Raw genomic sequence first — 23,471 nt, 5'->3', positions numbered from 1 at the left:
CCATCTACACGTCATAAGCATTTACGTTTCGTATACTTTTAAGCATCTGGGCATCTCTAAGTGAAGCCAGCACCCGGTGGCATCCAGGGCCTCAGGCAGGCCACAGAGAAAAGGCAGCCCACCGGCACCTGCACCCAGTTCAGTTTCCATCAGGAGACGGCAGAGCAGAGGCACAAAGCCTGACCCTCCACTTAAGAATGTGCTGGACTGCCTGTAACCAACCTCATGTCTTGGGTGAAGTGGTGGCTCGACAGTCATCTCTGCTCCCCGGAGGTCTGTCTCACCATGGGTGCTGGCGCAGCCCCCTCCTCTCGGCCTTGGCTGGCCCTCTGGACACAGGTTCTCTGCTGTGTACCTCCGGTCTGGATTCCTGCTCTGGCCACCCCTGCTATGGAAAACTGTGCTCCATGCCTGCTTGGCGTCTAGGGCCAGCAGGAGGCAGTCTTCGCTGACACCTGGGAGGCCCCTACTGCACCCCCAAACCAGTCTGGGAACTCCGTACTTGGAGATGTGAGTGCTGACCTCACGGGCCCTGTGGCACCCACGTGGAACTCGGGGTCCAGGGTGGGCTGTGTGGGCAAGTGTCCCAGGTGCTGCTCCCCTCCCACTGGAGGAAGTACCTGCCCCAGTGTCTTGGGGGGGGGTGTGCGTCGGGGATGACAGAGCCCCTGCCTCCTGGAGACACGTCTCTGCTGCTCCTTCTTTGTTTAGATCCTGGCACTCTCTAGGCCCAGAGCCAAGACAGAAGCCCAACAACAGCAGAGCACCCCAACAGCAGGGGCAGGGACGTCCACCCTACTGGACACACCAGTCTACAAGGTGTGCCAATAAGTTGGGAGCCTGCTACTTCCTATATGAGGCTGTCTCTCAAGGTGGCCTGACCTGTGTGTCAGCCTCGGGGCCGGAGGGAAGGCAGCCCTCTCCCTGAGATGAGACACCCTTCTTTCTTGGTAGGAAACCGCTCTGACCACCGCGTCATTCTCAGGTGTCACTCTGCTGGAATCCGCTTGAAAACCCAGGGATGCTGAGGCGCAGGTGGGGGCGGTCCTGCGGGCACTCCCATCACTGGGGGGGCCCCTTGGAGCTGTCTCCCAGGCCCGCCCCTCCCCGTCCTTGGTGTCCCCCTGAGCTGTCTTGGCCGCTTCCTGGGCACCGGGCACAGCCCCCAGGAGCCTTGGTGCGGGGCGTGGGAGGTGGGGTTTGCGTGTCATCTGTGTGGCCCGTTAGTCTGAAGCAAGGCTTGGTGGGAACCAGAGCCCTGGCTGCCCCGGGGCTCGCCACCTGCTGCTGAACAGAGTGGGCATGGGGACAACCTGGTGGGCTGGCTGGGAGGGAAGTCGGTGGGAAGCAAGGCCTGCAGAAGGCTTGGCAGAAGGAAGGAGGGCTCAGGGCAGCCATGGTCCAGGAGCCAGCAGTTCCGGGCCTGCCCAGCCCCTGCGGTAACGAGCCGTTCAGGTGATCCTATGAACAAGGACACTGAGTCTGGGTGGGCCCCTCTGGTGGCCAACCTTGGGAGGTGAGGTGGAGGTCTAGTGGGACCCCAGCATTCAGAAGGTCACCTGCCACCGGGGCAGAGTGTGGGGTGTGTGCAGGTGGCAGGTCCTGCAGGGAGAGTGACCAGCCCTGCAACACGACGACAGTGAGAACTGTGGGCTCAGAGCCCAGGGAACAGACGTTCCGGCGGCTGGCACTCCCACCAGGCCAGGTATGGGGCGTCCCCGCCAGGGCTCCGATCACCACTCCGGCCTCACCGTGCAGCCCCACGCCCCGGGCTCCCGCTCAGCCAGCCGTCCTCGCCCCCAGATCGTGGGAAACCCGCTTGTTGGGTCCTTCAGGATGGCTGCGCCCAGACGGGCCCTCAGAGGACGTTTACTGCGACCGAGGGCTGCCTCTCACGGTGACTAGGGGAACGGGAGCCCAGACGGCGTGAGGTGTCCCCGTCTGTCCCCTCTGGGCCTGGACATCCCGCCCTGCAGTCAGGAGGGGGTGAGGCCACGGCACAGCCGCAGGGGTGGTCCTAGAGACCTGCGGTGCTGGGGCCCTGCGGCCGCGTGGGGTTGGTGAGAGCCACGCGCGCTTTCCGGAGGCCCCCTGAGGCCCCCCAGGGTTCGGCATTAGCTCCTCAGCAGTGCCACCTGCACCAGCCTCATTTCAGAGAATCCTGCTTTAAAACACACCCACACTGAAACAGAAGGTTAACTGGAGCCCGGCCCTGGCACTGGTCAACATGGTGGTACGGGTCAGGGGCTGGTGCTCCCAGAGCTGGTCCCGGGCTCCCGCTGGCGTTGACTGTGTCTGGGAGGCTCAGCCACAGCTGAGGGCGTTCTTGGAACACTTTAAGGTCTTGCCCAGGCTCTGCTTGGCGCCCTGGAATTGGGGATGTCTGGCAGCCAGTCACCGTGCATCCCCCGAAGTCTCCATGGATCAATCTCAGGAGGGAGACCGCTGGCACCCACAGCTGCTTGGTGGCACGCGGGACCACGGAGCAGGACGGGCGATTTGCACAGTGAGCCTGAGGCGGCGGCATGGGCCGTGGACAGCCAACAGGCAATCGGGAACCTTCCCAACCGGGAGGCCTTCCACTTCAGCTGGGGAGGAAGAGACTTGAGCCCATGTCACCCTGCAGCATGTGTAGGGCTTGCTTGGGCACCATTTACAACCTCTGCAGGAACAGAGCTCCCCCTGCAAAGGGGCCAGCTGGAAGCCATGAGGAGGATGAGGGCCAGGGCTGGGGGTCTGCACAGAGGGTGTGAGACAGCAGAGCCCTGAGTTCTTCACAGCCCACCGAGCCAGCCTGCCAGCTGAGGTGGAGAGGCTGTTGTACACAACTCACAACCACACTCAGAAGCAGAGGGTATCTTACAGGATCACAGCATGTTGAACAATGGCTTGAAAAGGTATATCCAAGTCATAACCCCCGGAAGACTCAAATGTGAGAAAAGGGTCTTTACATGTATAATTACGGATCCTGAGATGAGATCACTCTGGGCCCCAAATCCAATGACAGGCATCCTCATAAGAAGAGAGATGACCATGTGAAGACAGAGGCAAAGATTCAAGTCCTGCAAGCCACCAGCCAAAGACACCAAGCATCACCAGCAGCCACTGAAGCCAGAAGAGACAAGGAACGGATTCTCTCACGGAGCCCCCCACAGGAACCAAGCCTGCTGATACCTGCATTTCAGGCCAGCACTGTGACCCTAAGTTTATGCAGCTACAGCCACAGTTTGTGCTAATCCGTTACAGGGCCTAGGACACAAATGCATCGATAACTGGGTGTTTTGCTGCAAGTGGCCTCGGCTGAGACAAAAGGACACAGTGGAATCCTGGGGAACTGCGGCCCAAGGGCCTGGCCACGAGCTGGTCGGTACCTTCCACCACGGCTTCCCCACCATGGACTACCTGTGGGAACCCTGTGCCCTCCAGGCTCCTCTGGGTAATGAACATTTACTGTTTCCAGCTCAAAGCTTATTTCTTGCTATAACACTTGATTCGTGTACCTCCTGTTGTCTGCAGGGATCCCACTGTCGGTGTATCTGAAACCCAACAGGCTGGAACTTGTACGGCAGTAGACAGAGCAGATCCCCTAGGGAGAGGGGGACAGACCCCAGTAGAACCGCCCCAGGATAGCAGCAGGACACAAGCCACTGGGCAGGCCTGTCCTCCTCTCTGAGTGCAGGAGCCAGAGGACAGTCAGCAGGCTCTGTGACCTGCGTGCACTCAGCACATCTCCTGGGGCTCACACTGGGCCATCCTGCCCTTATGGAAGCAAGAGACCGCAGAAGCCAGGCAGTGCCGCCTCTGCCTTCTTGCCATAGAGCAGGCCAGCCATGCTCCTCCGCCCTGCAGTCAACCGTTAGCTCTGTGGGTGTCCTGGAGCCAACGCAGCACTTCCGACAAGCCAGTGCCATTCCGGGCGCTGATTTCCACCGTGGTGATACTCTGCTTGGCACAAGCAACGAGGTCTGGGAGCCTGATCAACGACTTCATCTCCTCCGTGGTCATGTAACAGGGCAGGTCACTGGAGTGAGAGAAGTGCCCGGTCAGGGTGGGCTGCCAGGAGCCCACCCCAACCCCCCACAAGCCACCCTCCCAGCTGCCCCACGGGAGCTCCGCCCTGGGGCACCCTGCACCCCTCTCGGCTCATGGACATGCACATTTTATTGAACAGTATCAGAACTGATGCTTCTGCAAGCTCTTCTGCTGAAAGGAGACCCAGGAGCTGCACGCAGGAGGCAGACAGCTGTGTGGGGTTGGAGGCGTCCATCATGAACTGGGAAAGAGGAAGTGGAGATTAGGCTCCTGCAGCAGGCTCTCCTCTCCTGGAATCACAGGCCTGGCTGGGGACAGGCAGGAGCAGAGGGGAGCGACCCCTGCAGGAGGATGGCGTTGCTTGTTTGTTTGCACCTCCACGGAAGTCTCTCTACTCGTGGGGCCGTTACTTCTCCAAGGAAGGTTACTTCTCCTGGAATCTAGGGCACAGGTCTTGCCAGAATGGGACGAACCAGGGGAATATACAATTCAAACATAAAATGAAAAAACACAATCAGCGCAGCAAGGCAGTGAGTGGACATCACAGGTACCTACAGAGAATAAACACTGCCCTCAACAAGCCGTCCTGGAGCTTTTATGTTGGCTTGGGAGCAGGATCAGGCTGCAGCCCCAGAAGGAAGCAGCTCTAGCCTGGGCCCTGTTTCCTTGACTAGCACAGTCACCCAGGAACCCAAACTCTACCCCAAAAATAGAGAAATTGGGGATTAAATACTGGAATGGGGACATACTTCCCCAAAGGAAGTTCAAAAGAGAACGACTTACTAGAAGAGAACGACAGTTTCCATAGTAACTGGGCCAGATGGGGCCCATGCAACCCCCCAGCTCCCGGATGGTGATTTTGCTCTGGGCCACGATGTCCGTAAGGTTGGTGCCCACCTGTGGAAGAAACCAGGCTGCAGAGAGACCAACACAAGCGCTTTCCCGGGGAACTCCTGGATAGCAACGTGCCCAGCCTTTACACTGCGAGTTACCCCCATCTCGAGTTCGCAGGCCCTAGGGCAGAACCCGTGACAGAGGAGACCTAAAGATGCTCCCAGAAGTCCAGGACCCCACGACCGGGATTCGCCCTCTGCGGCCAGCAGCAAAAGCAGTCTGAACGGTGGTGAAAGGCGGGCGGCTCCGGATCCCCCGCGACTCTGTCCCGTCGGAGCCAAACTCCCTGCGGTGACATCCACCACCTCCCAAGGGCTGTGCTGAACACACCGACCGCCGGACTCCAGCTTCCACTTAAAAGAACCCAAAGCGCTTTCCTAACCGCATAGGGGGACTCACTTCTCCCAAAGCTGCAGAAGGGCGGGCACCTACCGTGGGCCGCGTCGGGGGAGGATCGCCCAGGTCGCCCTTCCCATCCCGGGAGCTCAGCTGTGCGAGGCGGTCAAGGACTCCGAGGCGGGCAGAGGAGGGAGCGCTGGCCCGACCCTGCCCCGGGCGTCCCCCGCCCCAGGTGGACCGTGGCCCCGACGCTTCCAGCCCCGGGCGGCCCCTGCCCCGCTCACCACCAGCGCCCCCGTACCCCCGGAGTCCCCCAGCCCCTATCCCGCCAGCCTGGCGCGGAAGGATAGTCTGCAGGCGTTTCACCAACAGCGTCTTGCCGACACCCGTGGCCCCGAGCAGGAGACACATCACCGCTCCCGGCTTCACCCGACACCCGTATCTAGGCGGCGCGACGACGCAAGGCCCGCCCTCAGCCCCGCTCTCATTGGATAGGTCTCACCTCCTGCCTTCTCATTGGTTCATGGCTCTTATCAACTCAGCAGGCGCGGCCCAACTGGCGCCCAGCAGCACACGGACCCGCCCGGAGACGTACGCGGGCGCGCGCCCGAGGGGGAGGCGGAAGCGGAAGTCGGGGGCGCGCCGGCTCGCAGCAGGGACCGCCGCGGCGTCGGATCGGGGTCCGGGTCGCCATGGGGCGCGGCAGCGGCACCTTCGAGCGTCTCCTAGGTAACGCGGCCCCCGCGACCCCCGTGGGAAAGCCTCCCGGCCCCCGCGCCCCGGGGTGGCCGCCGCGCGCCCCGGGCCCTGGGCGGGCGCGCCGGCGACGCAGGGCACGGCGGTCCGGGGCGCGGGCCTGGCGCCGGCCCGAGGGCGTGAGGGTCGCGCAGGAGACCGACCAGGAGCCCCGGGGGAACGACCGGCAGCGTCCGACCGAGCGGGCCTCACGTCCTGAGTCACGGAACCGGGTGACTCAGGCAAACAGTGAAACCTCAATAGGCCCTCTCGCTCTAGGAAAGCCTAGGTTGCGTGGGATCTGGGAGTTCTGACCCAGACATGGGGTCCCGAAGGGTGGAGCCAGCAGTGTCCTTTCTGGGGCCTGCCAGGCCTTTTGGGGCGCTGCTTCCCTGGGGAGCCAGACTAGCGCCGTGGGTCCCTGTTTGGCTCCAGGAAGCGTCTGGGGCTTAGGAAGGCGTTCCCTGCGTTGGGGTGGGTAGCTGATCCTTCTGAGGCTCTGAGAGGTCGCAGGTTTTAGGAAGGAAAAGGAATGTTCATGGGCAAATCCCCCACCCTCGATGAAACTGTGTGTGCTCTGTGTTTGGGACAGGCGCTGTGGGTGCTTCCCTGGTCTGCCTGAGCCCACCCTCCTTTTTCCTTGAATGTGGTTTTGGAGGAGACCTCAGTGGAACATGCAGGCTGAGGAACTCAGCTTATGGGGTGGTTCAGCCCTTTGGTGGTCCACCCAGAAGTTACTGCCAGATCAATACCGATCATTTGTAGGACTCGAGGGGAGGTGGTGCTGGCTGGGCTGGAGCAGCAGCGCCTCACAGCACATCTGTCTGACACAGAGGAGAGGGGTTGGCTGGAGAACTCTCCTTGGCAGGTCCATCCTGTCTTCACCCCACAAAACATTTGAAGCAGAGGGCTGGGGTCCACACTGCATCTCTCTCCAGCCATGCCCCAGCTGTGGGCTAGTTAGGTAGGCTAAACCTCGGAAAAACCAGGGGCTCTGAGGGATAGGGCAGCAGAGCTCTTTTTGCGAAGAGGCATCTGAGTACAGTGTTGAACCTGGACTCTGTCCGCAGCGAGCTGTGTGACTTCAGGCAGCATCTTCCCCTCTCTGTGTCATTTTGTCTGTAAGAAAGTAGAAATAGCGACTGATTCGTAAGGTTCTGTAAGGGTTAAATGAGTTCACATAAAGTGTTCGAAACAGCATTTGGTTTGTGACAAGTATGTGGTAGGCATTTTCTGTTCTTGTTTTCCAAGTTATCTGTTTCCATTTTGGGGAGGATCGCACCCTTGTGGTTATTGCCATGAGACAGGAAGATTTTTAAGTGGTTTTCCATTTGATCTAAATGTCTAACATGGGAAGGAGGCAGTCCCTCCTGCCTGTCACTGAGCTGGGGGGCCACCTAGGGAGTCACAGAGCAGGATGAGCCCCCATAACAAGTGCGTTTTTGCCTTAGACAAAGCGACCAGCCAGCTTCTTCTGGAGACTGACTGGGAGTCCATCCTCCAGATCTGCGATCTGATCCGCCAGGGGGACACACAGTGAGTGCCCGCTCACCTCCCGAGGGCTGGACGACTGTGTGGTCTGCACGCTGGGGTCTTCGAGATCTTGGGGTTATTAAAGGACTTCTGTGCAGCTTGGAAGCGTGTGGTCACCTGCACGACTGCCTGAGGTCTCAAGGACCGGATGGCGGCTGGGCTTTTTCTGAGTCTCAGAGACTGTGTTCTCTCTCCCTTTCTGTTTCTGCTTTTGCTGTGGCTCTTTCCTGTCAGAGCCAAATATGCCGTGAGTTCCATCAAGAAGAAAGTCAACGACAAGAACCCCCACGTGGCCCTGTACGCCCTGGAGGTAACCAGACTCCTTTCGTCAACCATGGGGATGTCAGGGCTGGGTGGACTGCCAGCAGTGGAGGCACCGGGGGGTGAGGGCAGCCCCGGTGGAGCGCCGGGATGAGGGCGAGGCTGCTGCACGCAGGCCCCGAGGCTGACTCCATTGTCTGTCGTTGGTTATAAAACGTGGAGTTAGAAGGGCCGCAAGTACCCTGGCTGGGCCTTCCCCGGAGGCTGCCTGTGGGCTTTCCCGTCCGGCTGGGTGGCCTGAAGGCCCTGTCGAGGCCCACCTTCTCGCTGGGTTCTGCAGGTCATGGAGTCTGTGGTGAAGAACTGTGGCCAGACGGTCCACGACGAGGTGGCCAACAAGCAGACCATGGAGGAGCTGAAGGAGCTGCTGAAGGTGAGCACCCTGCAGGGACCGGAGAGGCCTGACCTGGGGTGTGCCAACCCGCACATGGGCTTCTCGGGGGTTGCGTGGCAGGCACAGTGCCAGGCACAGTGGAAGAGGAATGTCCATGGCACCTGCCTGATGAGGTCAAGCCTTACGGGAAGCCAGCTGGGGCTCTTCCAAGGGGTGCAGAGGAGACCCCACTCCTCCTGCGAGGTTAGGAAGGTTTCTTGGAGGCAGGAGCTGAGTTTTGAAGGGCAGAGGATGCTCACTGAGCAGCAGAGAAGGTGGGGAAGTAGTCTTGGCATGTGGCCGCGGACAGGAGATGCCAGTGGAGGCCTTGGGGGCTCCAAAGGGTTTGGGAAGGCCCCTGAGCAGGAAGGCACACAAGTCCAGTGTGCTTGTGGCGGAAGAGTTGGGGGTGCAGCAGAGCAGGGACGCTGGGGCAGTGGGTTTCACACCTGCCCAGGCCAAGGAGAGAAAGTCCTCCAGGGCCCCAAGGGCTCACCCAGGGGGGTCAAGTTCGCTGCCTGCCTGCAGGGATTATGACGTGGGTGCTGACACTGGGAGGTTGTGTGATGCAGAGTTGGGCAGTGCAGCCATCCTTGGAAGTGAAGGGCTCCCCATGGACATGAGGCTGCCAGGGTGGGCAACTGTCTCTGCTGCCATCGGGTGCCCTCGGGTCTCGTGGCCAGGAGTCTGTCTGGGGCTGAGCTGACAGTGGGGCTTCTCCGAGGCCCTGACTGGTGACCTTGGTGGAGGAATTGGGACCTGCCCTCCCCATTGGGCACAGTTGTGCCCTGTTCGTGCTGCGTGTGGCTGCGGCCCTTGGAGAAGCAGAGCTGCCGCAGGAAGGGGGTCCACTGACCTGACACGGATTACAGGGAAGAGGGGCAAGCCGGGTGCGTGAGCTGCAGTCGGTGTCTCCACAAAGCAGCTTTCTCAGTCCGCCATCCTGAGCGCCGAGTGTGGACGGCGTCCCCAAGAGAGGCTTAGAAATGTGATTAGCTGCGCTTTAACCTGCTGAGGTGATGGCTTTGTATGTGGGGAACTTTTTGGAGCTGCCGCCCCCACCACGTGCCTGGGGTGGCTGTGCCTGGAGGGCAGGGCTGGCCAGCTGGGCGTTTGCTCCCTCAGCCTGGCTGGCTCTGCCTGTTCGAGGTGGCCATTAGTGGCACCAGAGTGGGTTTTAGGCTGAAGGGCTCCCGAGGTGGTTGGATGGAGTCCTGGGCGGGGTTGAGAGAGCAGGTAGTTCTAGTACAGCAGAAATTAGGTTGGAAAGCCGTCTCTTCCGGGACCCCTGGCTTCTGCCAGCAGTTAGAGACAAGTTCAGGCCCTGCGCGGACAGACAGGTACAGTGGATCTGTCCTTAGAGACAGGGTGCCCTGGAGAAGGCCTGTGTTTAGGGAGGATGGTCAGTCCATGGCCCCAGTGCTCACCTCTGCCAGCCCCGTATGTCAGAGTAGTGGGGTCTTCCAGCCGCCTCCCCGTACTGAGATGTCTCTGGTACCTGCATCCTCCAAGGCCCCCCTTCCCCCCCTTCTCTCTCCTCTCTCTGCAGAGGCAGGTAGAAGTAAATGTCCGAAACAAGATCCTGTACTTGATCCAGGCCTGGGCACACGCCTTCCGGAATGAACCCAAGTACAAGGTGGTCCAGGACACGTACCAAATCATGAAGGTGGAAGGTGAGCGGGGAGGCTGGGCAGGAGGGTCCAGTCCCAGGCTCAGGATGCACCCTGCACCAGGCGGGCCCAAGGGAGGCTGTGTCCACCCCACCCAGGCTGGGGGCTGCTCCTCTCCGTGGGAGCAGCGGTGGCCTCAGTGCAGCCCTGGGCACCTGAGCCCCTGCTTTCTGGGCCTCATGCCCCATCAGGGCAGGGGTCGGGCAGTGCAGTGGTGAGTTGACGGAGGAGCTGGGTTCCGAGAGGGGGACCTGGCTCCCCAGAGGAGGATGGGGGTGGCTAGGACGCATGGTCGGGGGAGGTCTGGAGAGCAGGTGGCAAGAGTACCAGACCTGAGTGTGAGGACGAACCAGCAGGAGGAGGCCGCGGCCTGCGTCCCACTGGGGCCTCAGGTTCGGCCAGTGTGGAGCTGACTGGCTGTTGAGGGCACAGCAGGCGCCAGCCCGGAGGGGAGGCGTTGGGGAGGCAGATACCGAGAGCCAGGACACAGCTCCTGAAAGCCTCAGGGCAGGTGGGCGAGGACCGGAGAGGCTGAGAGCCTCGCGTGCAGGGTGGCCCTTGGCCATGACAGTGGCCTCCTCTCTCCAGGACACGTCTTCCCCGAGTTCAAGGAGAGTGACGCCATGTTTGCGGCAGAGAGAGTGAGTCCGCAGGGCACTGGGGTCCAGGGACTGGGTGGCTCTGAGGAAGCAGAAGGGGCCCTGGGACCCGGGCTTTTTGGGAGCAGGGGAGCTGCTGCTGGTCTTGAGAAGGAGAACGCTGACCTTGCCGAGTGGAACGTTCGTCTCTGCAGGCGGAGACGGGAACCCGGTTCACGGTGCCCTAGGGCTGCAGCTCGCGGGCTCACAAAGTTAAAACATAGTGACACGTCTCCAGAGCTGGGGGAAGTCTAGCTGTCGTGTCTTTAGAAAGGAAATGTCTTTGGAGGGGGCGCCTTTCTCGAGTTCTTCCTTTGTCTGCAGTGACTTGGCTCCAGTCCCCTGCCCACACCAGGGTCTTCTCCCACCTGTGGGAAGTGGGAATCTTGGCAGGGAGGGCCGGGGCTGGGTGACCCTGACTCTGCCCGTCCCCAGGCCCCAGACTGGGTGGATGCTGAGGAATGCCACCGCTGCCGGGTACAGTTTGGGGTCGTGACCCGCAAGGTGAGTGCGCCTGCCCCGGGGGAGGGTCCCCAGGCCACCCATTGCTGTCATGAGGCCACTGCACCCACGCATGGTCCTTCTCCTCTTGGGGACCTGGTAGGGGGGAGCACATTGAGCCCCCAGCTGTGTGGTGAGCATAGTCACCTTGGGGTCCTGTGTCTGATGGTCGGTGCCCTTGGGTAAAGTTTGGGCCAGGCTACACGCCCCCGGAAACACTCTGGGTCTGCGTTCCCTCAACCAACAGCCCGTTAGCCGAGTCTTCTCGGCTGACTCAGCCTGTCCGGCTTGGACGCTCGGGCCACCGTCTCTTCCCACCCAAGTCCAGGCTGGCCGTGGCGAGGGCTGGGCCCGGGCGTCTGAGCAGACTCACCACACCCACCGCCCACCAAAACTCTTGTTTGTCAGGGCAGTTCACGTTTTTTGTAAACTTTCTTCTTTTCAATATATACTTACTTCCCCCAAATGGAGGCTGTAGTCGGGGGCTTGGAAGTGTGCCCTACTCCCCCAGGGCCTCTGGCCTCCCAGGCCCTTCTGCCCACCCCGGCCTGGGAGGCCCAGCCTACGGTGTCTGCAGTGGGTGGTGCTGGGCAGAGTGGGCACGAAGGGGGACGGACCGGCCGCCCTGACCTGCCCTGTGTTGCAGCACCACTGCCGGGCGTGTGGCCAGATCTTCTGTGGCAAGTGCTCCTCCAAGTACTCAACCATCCCCAAGTTTGGCATCGAGAAGGAAGTGCGGGTGTGCGAGCCCTGCTATGAGCAGCTCAACAAGTGAGTCCCCCATGGGCTCTGGAGCCGGGCCGGCCTTCTGTCTCCACTGTCTGGGGGGCCCACCCGGGCCCTGCTCCCACGGCCCTGCCAGACTCGGGGCAGAGCCAGACGGGCGCCCGGGGTCTGAAACCAGCCGGCCAGGTGCTTGAGTTTGTCTTTCTAAGTTTCTGGTTTGGAAATAAAACTTAAAGAAGAGGTGGCGGGAGTGGTTAGAAGACCCCACGTGGACGCCACCTCCCCCCAGTCCCCTGGTGGCCCCGTTGACTTATGTACCTGCCCCGCTTGCTTGTGTCCCTGTGCACGCGCCTTGTGTCCTGAACCGGTTGAGGGTGGGCAGCAGGCCCCGGACCCCCACCCCTCGACCTCCCACGTGGCCTCCCAAGGGGCATGTTCTCCTCACAGTCGTGGAGTTGGGGCGTCTGGCGTCAGTAGGTGCCGACACCTACTGTTCGGGCTTCCCGAGTCCCAGGAGTGTTCCCTGGCAGTTCTGTTCTGTCAGGACTGGTCACCTCAGCTGCCTAACCCGGCTGTGCCTCAGCCCCCTCATCTTCCATGACAGGACATTGCCCGGGTTCAGGCTGTCGTAGTGTCTCTGGGTGTGGGTCCGAGGTTTCCTCGTGATTAGGGTCGGGCTCTGTGCGGTTGGTCTGGAGGCCCTGCTGTCTGCCTGTCCCAGCGCCCGGTGTGGGTCCTGACCCCCAGAGAGGTGGTGTCCGCGGGCCGTTCTACGGGGAGACCTTTCCGTGGGCCGTGGCCTGGCCAGGTGGGTGTCAGAGCCTCGCTTCCAGGAGAGAGGCTGCAGCACAGGCTGGTGACCCGCCCGGAGCCCTACAGCCCGGAGGTGGACAGCTGCTTTGAGGGTCCAGCTACTCTCCGGAGTGGCCGGTGGAACCTCTGTCATCCTTCTGTGGGGACATGGGAGGGAAGCCGAGGCAGTGTCCTCGAGAACTTGGGGGCCCGGCGTCTGGTGCCTGGTTACCCACGGTGTCCTGTCTCCTCCAGGAAAGCGGAGGGAAAGGCTGCCTCATCAACGGAGCTGCCCCCGGAGTACCTGACCAGTCCCCTGTCCCAGCAGTCCCAGGTACCTCCCGGGCCCCAGGCTGCGCCTCGCTCCTGGGCCCCGGGCACCCCGCCCACCTGCCCTGCCTTCCCAGCTGCCCCCCAAGAGGGATGAGACGGCCCTGCAGGAGGAGGAGGAGCTGCAGCTGGCACTGGCCCTATCGCAGTCAGAGGCCGAGGAGAAGGAGAGGATGGTGAGCTGGGGATGGGGGCAGAGGCAGGTGGAGGGCAGTGGGGGTGGCCGAGAGGAGCACCTGGCGACACCCTCTTCCTGGTTCTCCTGCAGAGACAGAAGTCGGCCTACACCGCGTACCCTAAGGCGGAGCCCGCGCCCGTGGCCTCGTCAGCGCCCCCTGCCAGCAGCCTGTACTCTTCACCCGTGGTGAGCCGCCCCAGCCTCGCCTTAGACGCCTTCCCGTGGTGGGTGGGAGGGTGTGGGGGGCAGGCGCTGGGGCAAGGACACAGCGTCTCGCCGGCAGTGGTCATGGTGCAGCTTGGCTCTCACAGGCCTCTGCTCCCTGGCTGGGGCCCCTGTCGGGCAGAGGACGATGCAAAGGTAGGAGAAGGTGGGGAGCCTGGGGTCACAAGGGCCCTGCCTTTTTCTAGCCTCCCTTGCAGCCCTCACAGGCCTGCTTTCTGGGGGTTGGCCCAACCTCTCTCTGGCCCCAGTCCCGTCTGTAGAAAGTGGGTGGGTAGCAGGTGGGACAGAAGGTTCAGAAAGTTATTTGCAAGTTGTGCAGGGCTCCAGGGGTGGGGCCGAGAGTGGCCCTGCCCCTGCCCCTTGGGTGTTGGAGGGTTCTTGGGAGGGCTGGCGCGGCACCACCCTGCACCTTGTGTACAGCCCCTTGGGGACTGGACTGGCTCTGGCCAGCCTCTGGGGTCCACTGTCAGCACTGCGCCATCCAGGCTTCCTGAGCGACGGCCAGGGTTGCTGCTTCTCTGGCCCACGGCCCCTCACACCCCCCACGTCTCCCCAGAACTCGTCGGCGCCTCTGGCTGAGGACATCGACCCCGAGGTGAGGACGCCCTGCAGGTGGCAATTTCCCCTCACTGCCTCCTGGCCCTCGAGAGTGACCCCCTTTTGCCCGTGCAGCTCGCCCGGTACCTCAACCGCAACTACTGGGAGAAGAAGCAGGAGGAGGCTCGGAGGAGCCCCACGCCATCCGCGCCAGTGCCCCTGACAGAGCCCACTGTCCAGCCCACCGAGGGCCTCTCAGGCCCTGCGAGCGTGGAGGTGAGGGGCTGCTCTCGGGCTGCTGCCCGCAGTCCTTGGGACGGCGGCACAGGGACAGGCCGAAGGTGGAACCCCACTCACCCTCCGGTCTCTTCCAGACTCCCCTCCCGGAGATGGACCCTCAGCCTGTAACTCCCGCCGGTGGCTCCTTCAGTGAGGTAAGCTGCGGCTCCCTCCTTGGGTTAGGGGAAATCTGGGTGTCTGGGAGCACAGAGTGTCAGGAGGGCCGAGTGGTGCCTGCAGTGGCCTCCTGGAGCTGGGCTTCTCCGGCTCAGAACCCTCCATCAGCTCTGTCTGGGCTGGCTGTGGGCCAGAGCTCGGACACTCGTAGCCTACCCTGAACGATCAGAATACTCTAGGGCAGCCCAGAACCACCGGGACAAGTCTGGGGCCTTCCTGGGGCTGTGCATTTTGTTGCCCATTGGAATAAGAGACCAGGGCCGGGCAGCTTCGTCTCAGCCACGCTGTGCTATGGTCCTGTTTCCTCACTTGTGAGCCGTGTGCTGAGGGTGCCTCTCAGAGCTGCCAGGAGCACCCGGTCAGGTGGGCAGCAGGCTCGGAGCTCAGTGCCTGGTAGATCCGGACGGAGGGTCCCTGCTCGGGCCTGGGGACGCGGGAGGTGCTCACCAGACCGCACTGTGCCCCCGCAGTACCAGAACGGGGAGTCGGAGGAGAGCCACGCACAGTTCCTGAAGGCCCTGCAGAACGCTGTTACCACCTTTGTCAACCGCATGAAGAGCAACCACGTGCGAGGCCGCAGCATCACCAACGATTCGGCCGTGCTGTCGCTCTTCCAGTCCATCAATGGCATGCACCCCCAGCTGCTCGAGCTGCTCAACCAGCTGGACGAGCGCAGGCGTAGGTGCCACGGGGCTCCGGTCAGGGACCACTGCACCCACTCAGGGCTGGGGGTGCCTTCTGGGCCAGGCGTTGTCAGGCCGGGAGAGGCGTGGGCCTCGGGCTCCATAGCAGGCCACCCCCGTGGCAGGAAATACCCCCTAAGCGCAGGCCAGCCAGCCCAGGGGAGAGAGTGTGCGCGCGTGCGCGTGTACGCCCTTCCTGGAGCCCAGCTGCCCGCTGCCCTGCTGACAAGCACTCGGCGGGGCCGAGGGAGGCCCAGGCAGTTCCCGGAGCAGGTGCCCACCGCTGAGCAGCCCGTGCTTCCGGCCAATGCCAGGGCCCCCCCGCTCTGCCCTCCCCCGCAGTGTACTACGAGGGGCTGCAGGACAAGCTGGCGCAGATCCGGGATGCCCGGGGGGCCCTCAGCGCTCTGCGGGAGGAGCACCGGGAGAAGCTGCGCCGTGCAGCCGAGGAGGCGGAGCGCCAGCGCCAGATCCAGCTGGCCCAGAAGCTGGAAATCATGCGGCAGAAGAAGCAGGAGTACCTGGAGGTGCAGCGGCAGCTGGCCATCCAGCGCCTGCAGGAGCAGGAGAAGGAGCGGCAGATGCGCCTGGAGCAGCAGAAGCAGACCATCCAGATGCGGGCCCAGATGCCCGCCTTCTCCCTGCCCTATGCCCAGGCACGTGCCCAGCCTTGCCCCGCGCCCTCGGGGGACGCCGGGGACCGAGAACTGCTCTGACAGCCTGTCTCTGTCCTCAGCTCCAGGCCATGCCCGCGGCAGGGGGCGTGCTGTACCAGCCCTCAGGCCCCGCAAGCTTCGCAGGGACCTTCAGCCCCGCGGGCTCAGTTGAGGGCTCCCCCATGCACGCCATGTACATGAGCCAGGCGGCCCCGGCCGCCGGCAGCCCCTACGCCAGCATGCCCGGGGCCACAGCAGGTAACGGGCTGGCGGGCGGTGGGGGAGCCGTGGAGCAGTCAAGACGAGCCCAGATCACTACCCTGTTCTGTTTTCCCTCGGTGTGATATCAGACTTAATAGAAGAGCGGTTCAGAGAGGTGCTCAGGTTCCCCGGGTGTGCCCATGCCCCACCCTGCCTCTTCCCATGCGCACTCGCTTCTGGCCCAGGTTAGGGTGAGTGGCAAGCGGGGCGTCCTCTATTGTTAGAGGCTTTAGTGTGTTTCCTCAACCAGGATGCTCCCGTGTAGCCTGGGCACAGACGCCAGGCCAGGGGCTTCTCAGGCCATGGTGTGACTGTGTCCACCCCAGCTCGGCTCTCATGCATGGCCCCAGACACCCTTTGTGCCAACAGGAAACCTGTCATGTGTTGTGTTCAGCTGTTCTGCCTCATTCATCTCCTTTAATCTAGAACATTCCTCAGTCTGCCCTAGGGTTCTGTGACAGACTTCCCAAAGAGCACCGGCCCCACCATCTTGCAGACCACCCGTCAGTTTGGGTGTCGGGTCTCCTGACGGCACACGTTGCAGGGGTCTCTCCCGTCCTCCTCGGTTTCATTTATCACCCTCTTGTGAGAACGTGAAACATGAACTTGGTTCCAAAGTCACAATGAAAAGGACAACTTAGAGGAAGGCCCCCCCGCACCCCCCCACCCTCAGGGTGGGGGCTCATGCCTCCTTTCCCCTGCAGATCCCAGCATGGTGAGCGCCTACATGTACCCAGCGGGGGCCGCTGGCACCCAGGCAGCCCCCCAGGGCCCCCCAGGGCCCACCGCCAGCCCAGCCTACTCGTCCTACCAGCCCACCCCTACGCAGGGGTACCAGGTAGGCGGGTGGGCCACGTCTCTCCCCACAAAGCCGCACTGTGAGGCACTTGGGCCCAGCTCTCTCCCGTTCCCCCTTCCCTCCACAGAACGTGGCCTCCCAGGCCCCGCAGAGCCTCCCGGCCATCTCCCAGCCCCCACAGTCAGGCACCATGGGTTACATGGGGAGCCAGTCCGTGTCCATGGGCTACCAGCCTTACAGCATGCAGGTGAGAGGCCGTGGCTGTGGGGTCGGCGGCCAGGGGCAGGCTGGGGACCCTTGGCAAGAGGCTGGGGGTGCACTGTCGGGCTCCGCCCTTCTCCCCACCATGTCCCCTCCACTGGGCTCTCTTTGCTGGTTGGCATTTGATTTTCCAAGTCAGAAGTGCTGTTTATCTGGTTTCAGAGCTCCCTTTTCAGGTTCATTTTATTCTCCACAGAACCTCATGACCACCCTCCCCAGCCAGGATGCATCTCTGCCACCCCCGCAGCAGCCCTACATCTCGGGGCAGCAGCCCATGTACCAGCAGGTGAGCCTCTCCCAGGGCCGCCATCACAGCTCATGACCCCAGGGAGGGCCGTGCTGGAAGCCAGCTCAGGGGGGCACAGGCTTCGCTCTGAGCCCCCAACGGCCGCGGGGCTGCCCTGGGAAGGCGGCCAGTGCTGGCGAGGACTGCTGCTTTGCAGGCAGAACCCGGACTTAAACACAGTCACACCTGGGGATGTCGAAACTGTGCGTTTACTTAAGAGCCCCAGGCCACATCAGTTCAACTCCATAGACGTTAATCAGAATTTCCTGGGGTCTGTGCTCTGCTGGGGACAGGAGGACCGGGAGCCCGTGACAAGTGGAAAGAGGGAGTCAAGAGACCACCGCTGGTGCAGCCCAGGCTGGGCCTAGTTGGGGGCCTGCAGACCTGGGGCAAGGTTGGGACACAAGTGTTCTAGAAGAGCCATTAGAGGCTGGGGAGGCGGGGGCCTAGGGAGGGAAGAGGGAGGGAGGACAGACCAACAGCCCCCATGTGTCCCCCCAGATGGCGCCCTCCAGCGGCCCTCCCCAGCAGCAGCCCCCAGTGGCCCAGCAGCCACCTGCACAGGGGCCACCGGTGCAGGGCAGCGAAGCCCAGCTCATCTCGTTTGACTGACCCTAGCCGGGGAGCTCGCCATCCAGAGTAACACTACGGTTCAAACCGCTGCCTCCGTCTCTTAACTAGCATCGTCCGCCCACCTTGCTCTCTCCTCTCTTGCGTGTAGTGTCCCTGCTTCATGTGAGCTGGGGTGGCCCTTCATCCCAGACCTCCTCCTTTGTTCTCGCCTGCTGGCTCCTCCTCCCCCCAGGCCTCATCCCTGTCCCTGTCTCCCTGAGTCCGTCTGACTTCTTTCCCTAGGGCTGGGCCTTGGGTAGGAGGGTGGAAGGGAAGGACCTTCTCTGAGAGGAAGCCCCCAGCCCCCTGTGTCAGGTCCTGCGATGGCTGGCGGGAGTGGGGTCTCTCTGCCTCACAGCTCTCGCCCTCCCACCCCCACCCATGAGACCGTGGGGCCTGTGACTCGTGTGAGTGCTCCCCAGAGCCCTCCAGTGTGGCCCCCCACGCTGTCAGCAGGGGTGCTCCTGGCCCTCACAGGAAGGCTGGGGGCCTGTCTCCAGCTTCTCTTCTTCTGAGCTGTCATCTCATCCAGTGCCCTGCTCAGTAGACGGAATGGAACAGTGATAATAAAACATCTTTCAACAAGTATTCAAGTGTCTGCTCAGAAGGCAGGTGGCGGGCAGCCAGTCCAACTCTAGATGGGGTGCCCCCAAAGGCCAGCCTGTCCCTTGCCCCAGGCCCAGTTCCACAGTCTCCACTAGTGGATGTTGCTCTGGCCTCAGCTGCAGATCTGCTCTTCCTCCCTGAGACCGAGCACCAAGGAGCTGTCCCTACAGGAGCTGAGCAACCATCCTGCCCACCCAGCCCTGCACTGCCCTGACTCCTGGGAGAGACTGGCAGGGCCCAGGGCTTCAGTCCGATTCTACAATGCTGGTTAGTTGTAGCCTAGGAAAAGTGTTTAAGACAATCCTGACATTTTGCACACCTTAAGTGCCCAAACCTCTTAGGTGACCTCCACATCAGCCCTTCTAAATAGGCACAGATAAGCTACTTGAGCTCAGGTCACAGGCAGGGCCAGGATCATCGGAACGCTGGGCAGAGGGCAGCCCTGCCTTCTCCACTCGACCTAAAGTGGGGGTCTGTTCCCCCTGGGCTCTTAAATCTGGGACAGCAGCGAGGGGGGCTGCCGCTTGCATTCAAGAGCAAAAGCAGAGGACTCAAGGGGCTGGGGACACCCACGTCCAGACGTTTGGGAGCTGGACGGAGAGGGGGGACAGGACTGCAAAGGATTCAGAGCTGGAGGCAGAGCCCAAGCTTACAAATCCTCTTTTCCCAGGTGAAAGGCTGGCCCTTCCGCCAAGGACCCCATCCAGGCTCAGCTCAGTCACAACCCTTAGCCGATTCCCGAGCCCGCTGCGGGCTGGTCCCCCGGAGGGCGGCGGCCTCGCTCCCAGGGCGGCCCCGACAGGACAAAACGTGCCCCCGTGCTGCCTGGAAAAGCAGTCGCTTTAGGTACAAGAGGAAATCGAAGAGAAGGCGGCGCAGAGGGCAGGGCGCTCCTCCCGCTAGGTGACCACAAGCCGGGTCCCTGGAACAGACCTGCCGAGGAAGGGCACTGGGGACCCTCCGGCCCGCCCTGAGGCAGCGCAAACGTCACGAGCCCGGGCTCGGGGGGCAGGCGTCGCTGCGCTGTCCAACAAGGCCAGGTCCCGGCCCGTCGGAACCCGGCGCCAAGCCTCAGCCTTCTCCGGCCTTCGTTCGCCCAGCGCGCCACGGGCTGGAGCCGGCCGAGGCCGCCAACGCGGCTCTGCGCCTGCGCGGCCCGCTGCCTTGTGGGTAATCTCGAGGAGCGAGAGAAGGCAAGTCCAGGCGCGGCTAGAGCGTCCGCGCCCAGCTCTTAGGCCCCGCGACTCGGGCGGCTAGAGAGTCCTCCCCAGCTCATATGCTCGGCGGCTCTGGCGGCTAGAGTGTCGTCCGCAGCTCGCATGCCCCGTGGCTCGGGCGGCTAGAGCGTCCCTCCTCCTGGGATCCGCGTGTGACCTTCCCGCCCGCGGAGCGATGCTGCGGGCGGCCGCAAGCCCCCTGTGGGGGCCGTGTCTCGGGCTTCGGGCCGCCGCGCTCCTCCTCGCCAGGTACTGCGGGCCGCTGAGGGCCGGGCAGGCGGGCAGGGTTGGGGCCTTCGGCCGGGCACCGACGGTGCAGGTCGAGGCGGCGTCCGCGGGCGGCTGGCGGGAGGCCACTCCGGACTCGGCGGGTCCCGGCGGGGGTGCGCGGCATGGGGCCGCCGCCTGCCTACCGTCCAGTCGCGCGGGCCGCCGAGAGTGCGGGGGTGGCCCCGATGACCTTGGGCGGGTCCCTGCCCCTTTCCGGGCATCAGTTTCTCCCGGAACACAGTGACGTGCGAGGACTCCCTTGAGTGGATCCGGCGTTCGGTCGCCGGCGACCCCAGGTTCTGAAAGGCTTTGTGCTGCAAAATGCATTCAAGTAGCTGTCCTGCCAGCACGGGCTGACACGGCTCATTCAAACCGGAAACTTAACGTTGTGGGTGGCGTGTCTGCAAACAGCCATTTGGGTTAAAGTAGCTGGGAGATCCCTTTGTCCGCATGGACCCTGGAGTCTGAGGACCCTGGGTCGGCGCCAAGGAGCTAGACCTGAACTCATGGCACCTATCTGCCCGGCCTGTGTCATCCGCCCGTGCCAGGCTGACGGGTCTGTTTGAATGGGGGCTAGGCAACAGGTACCACGTGTCTGCGCCCTGAGGCTGATGAGATGCAGCAGCCGTCGAAGGGGGGAGGCCCTAGCTGGTGCGCCCCTGGATAACGCCCCCAAGGAGTACCCCCCCAAGATCCAGCAGCTAGTCCAGGACATTGCCAGCCTCACGCTGCTGGAGATCTCAGACCTCAACGAGCTCCTGAAGGTACAGCATCCCTGGCCTGGGTGGAGAAATCTGGGGCCCCTTCCTGGGGAACTTGAGAGTTTGGTAAATTGTCGAAAGTGGACTCCCCGAGTGTGAGGACTGTGCCAGGAGTGTCCCTGAGCGCGTCTGGGAGTGGCGGCCAGCTCCTGAAACTGCTCTCCTCTGTCCTTGCAGAAAACATTGAAGATTCAGGATGTCGGGTTCATGCCGATGGGTGGCGTGGCGCCGGGTGCTGCCCCTGCCGCGGCAGCCTCCGAGGTGAGCCCAGGCTGGGGTCCTGTGCACAGAAGAGTGTTTCTCTGGTGTCTGGCCCCATCTTGCCTCACCTCACGTAGCCAGGTTTCTCTTCTGTCCCTTTCCTGGGTTCTGCATCAGTCAACACGCCTTACAGATCTGTGTGCACTTTTTGGCTGTGGGCTCCCCTCCCTCCCTGTGACCTCCTCCCTGCCAAGGATGTGCAGGTCCCTGCCCATGTGGAGACCATGTTTGTTGTGAAGGGGAATAGTCCTTGAGTCACAGGAGAGGGGAAAGAAAAAAAGAAATTGTGCCAAACAGTAGGACAGTTATAAATGCTACAGGGAAGGAAGAAGCTTAAGGGAGGGGAGGGGAACAGTTTCAAGGAGGTGACACTCTGAGGGAGGACATGAGGATTTGAGGACAAGAACAAGGCATTCTCCACAGAGGGGTGGTGGACATGTGACCATGAAGTCTGTCGGGATGGAGCAGAGAGTGGGCACAGGGAGGGAGCATGTCCATCCTCTGGGTGCCTGGGACACGTTTGGGGCTCTTTGTGGAAACTAGAAGACTTGAATCCACAAACTAATTTGGGAGTTTTGGAGGAGGTTTTTGGGGGGGTTTTGCTTTTTTTTTGTTTACTTTTTCAATTTTTGTTATGGAAAATCTCATACTTATCCACAAATAGAAATAATAGCATGGTTGTTTTTATGCTCATCACCCAAGCTTGATAGTTATAAAGTTTTTGTCACATTTGCCCACCTGTCTGTTGAAGCTTATGACAGATTTCGGATTTGTCCCTCCTGTATCCCCGAGCATCCACATCTCATGGCACAGGTGTTTCCTCGTGTTGTCGTGTGCTGTTTGCACGTGGATGCAGCCAGCAGGGTTCCCACCCTAGCCTATTCGAGTGCCACCAATAGTTCCAGACTTTCCATACCCAAATCCAAACAAGGTCTGTGCTGCATTTGGTTGTTGGGTCTCTTGAACCTCTTAAATCCCGCTCTCAGCTCCCCTTCTGCCAGTCTTCACCCTACTGAGGAAACCAGCTCAGGGGTCCTGGAGAGCCGCCCCCATCCCAGGTGTGTCTGGTGGTTCCACCAGCATTATCTGTGCTGTGAGCTGGAAGGTGGCTTTACAGACTGAACATTTGGGGCAAGGGAAGAGAAAATTACCACGTGACTTATTTAAACTGGAGCGCGTCTAAGAACACTAATAATTGGACAGCAGCCCCACACCAGGGCTGTGTGGGCCCATGGGCCCTGCTCCAGCGGGTGCTGCAGTCCCCACGAGTGGCAGCAGGAGCTCCGCCATGCCTGTCGTCCCGTAGTTGGTTATTTGGTGAAGATGGAGCTGAACTTGGTCGTATGCCTGTCATCGGCGTGGCCTTGGGCTTGGCTGAAGACCACGGCAGGACCGTTTCTGCAAGGAAGCACTTTCGGTGTCACTCTTCCTGTCTTGTAACTTACAATTTTAAGGGACAGGGACCTAGAGTGCCGGTGGTGGGGGCAGAGGGCAGTTTCAGAGCAGCCTTTGGGAAATGGGAGGGCAGATGAGGGAGGGAGAGCACTGAGGGGTCCAGGGACTGGCCCGGCAGTAGCGTGGGCCTCTCTGGCCTGCCGTGGCCTCCCGCTGCAATTGTAGGCTTCACTGGGCTGCCCGCCTAGGCCTCACCTTTGGAGTTACAGGCCAGGATGGCCAGGGAGCGAATCCGCCTGCTTCACCCTGTCCTTTCTCACCCTGCCGCCACTTTGCCCTCCCTCCCCCAGGCAGCAGAAGACATCCCCAAACAAAAAGAACGGACACATTTCACTGTCCGCCTGACAGAGGCAAAGCCCATGGACAAAGTGAAGCTGATCAAGGAAATCAAGAACTACGTCCAGGGCATCAACCTCGTGCAGGTGCGTCTCCAGGCACCGCTCGGTTCCCCGGCCCCCTTCCCGGCCTAGGGTGGCTCTGACTTTGCTCTCTGGCAGGCAAAGAAGCTGGTGGAATCCCTGCCCCAGGAAATCAAAGCCAATGTGGCCAAGGCCGAGGCCGAGAAGATCAAGGCGGCCCTGGAGGCAGTGGGCGGCACCGTGGTTCTGGAGTAGGCCGTCCAGACGACTGTGGACCGGGTCCCAGGCGCTGGGCAGGGCTCCACCTGCTCCTCGCCCCGCACCCAGGCTCAGCGGACCCACTTGCGCTGGAGCAGAACCGGGTACCCGCACCATGTGGCCAGTTCCCTTCTGGGACAGACGATGGACCTACTGAGATGGGGAGGGAGTGGCAGTCACTGCCGGTGCAAGCCCCAGGGAGGAGGACTCGAGAACCTACTGCGAGTTCACGCGCCCCCTGGTGGCTGTTGAGAAAAATGCATTGTTCAGGCTCCGTGTGTGCTGAGTCCTGTGTAGGGGTGGGCTGTGGGTGCAGGGGTCTGTCCTCCCAGACCCATGTCAGGCTGGTGCCGACAGCAGTGTGGTGGGACTGGGCAGTGCGCATCCTGCTTGCAGGGGCAGCAGCTGCTGCACGGCTGGTACCAGATCTTCCCCCAGGGGCTGGT

The 23,471-nt window shown here is 62.0% G+C and overlaps 3 protein-coding genes across 5 annotated transcripts; 2 read left to right on the top strand and 1 right to left on the bottom strand.

The window, feature by feature from the left end:
* Positions 1-2,855: 2,855 nt before the first annotated feature.
* On the bottom strand, positions 2,856-5,696 carry ARL16 (ADP ribosylation factor like GTPase 16). 3 transcript variants are annotated; one of them, XM_032456561.1, is made up of 6 exons: positions 5,616-5,696; positions 5,359-5,417; positions 4,816-4,929; positions 4,408-4,485; positions 4,158-4,273; positions 2,856-4,021 (listed from the first exon to the last, which is right to left on the bottom strand). In XM_032456561.1, the coding sequence occupies exons 1-6, from the start codon at positions 5,674-5,676 to the stop codon at positions 3,850-3,852; spliced, it is 600 nt and encodes a 199-aa protein (XP_032312452.1). In that variant the 5' UTR covers positions 5,677-5,696; the 3' UTR covers positions 2,856-3,849. The 3 variants fall into 3 exon arrangements, with proteins under 3 accessions (XP_032312452.1, XP_032312453.1, XP_032312454.1); XM_032456562.1 differs by lacking the exon at positions 4,408-4,485; XM_032456563.1 differs by lacking the exon at positions 2,856-4,021 and having other exon boundaries at positions 4,266-4,485.
* A 147-nt stretch (positions 5,697-5,843) lies between these two features.
* HGS (hepatocyte growth factor-regulated tyrosine kinase substrate) lies at positions 5,844-18,426 on the top strand. The gene is made up of 21 exons (XM_032456555.1): positions 5,844-5,994; positions 7,452-7,536; positions 7,768-7,843; positions 8,135-8,227; positions 9,777-9,900; positions 10,486-10,538; positions 10,971-11,039; positions 11,683-11,807; positions 12,810-12,888; positions 12,962-13,060; positions 13,153-13,248; positions 13,844-13,882; positions 13,960-14,100; positions 14,199-14,258; positions 14,751-14,958; positions 15,306-15,619; positions 15,700-15,877; positions 16,585-16,718; positions 16,807-16,926; positions 17,137-17,226; positions 17,728-18,426. The coding sequence occupies exons 1-21, from the start codon at positions 5,958-5,960 to the stop codon at positions 17,836-17,838; spliced, it is 2,331 nt and encodes a 776-aa protein (XP_032312446.1). The 5' UTR covers positions 5,844-5,957; the 3' UTR covers positions 17,839-18,426.
* Positions 18,427-19,680: 1,254 nt separating this feature from the next.
* Positions 19,681-23,297, top strand: MRPL12 (mitochondrial ribosomal protein L12). Its single transcript, XM_032456558.1, has 5 exons — positions 19,681-19,910; positions 20,509-20,695; positions 20,870-20,953; positions 22,699-22,830; positions 22,906-23,297. Exons 1-5 carry the CDS (start codon positions 19,837-19,839, stop codon positions 23,020-23,022), a joined length of 594 nt encoding a protein of 197 aa, XP_032312449.1. The 5' UTR covers positions 19,681-19,836; the 3' UTR covers positions 23,023-23,297.
* Positions 23,298-23,471: the final 174 nt, after the last annotated feature.

Source organism: Camelus ferus, chromosome 16 (assembly GCF_009834535.1).
Source record: "Camelus ferus isolate YT-003-E chromosome 16, BCGSAC_Cfer_1.0, whole genome shotgun sequence".
Classification (NCBI taxonomy): Eukaryota; Metazoa; Chordata; class Mammalia; order Artiodactyla; family Camelidae; genus Camelus; species Camelus ferus.
The sequence above is the reverse complement of the archived record's forward strand: the minus strand, read 5'-3'. Positions and strand labels throughout refer to the sequence as shown.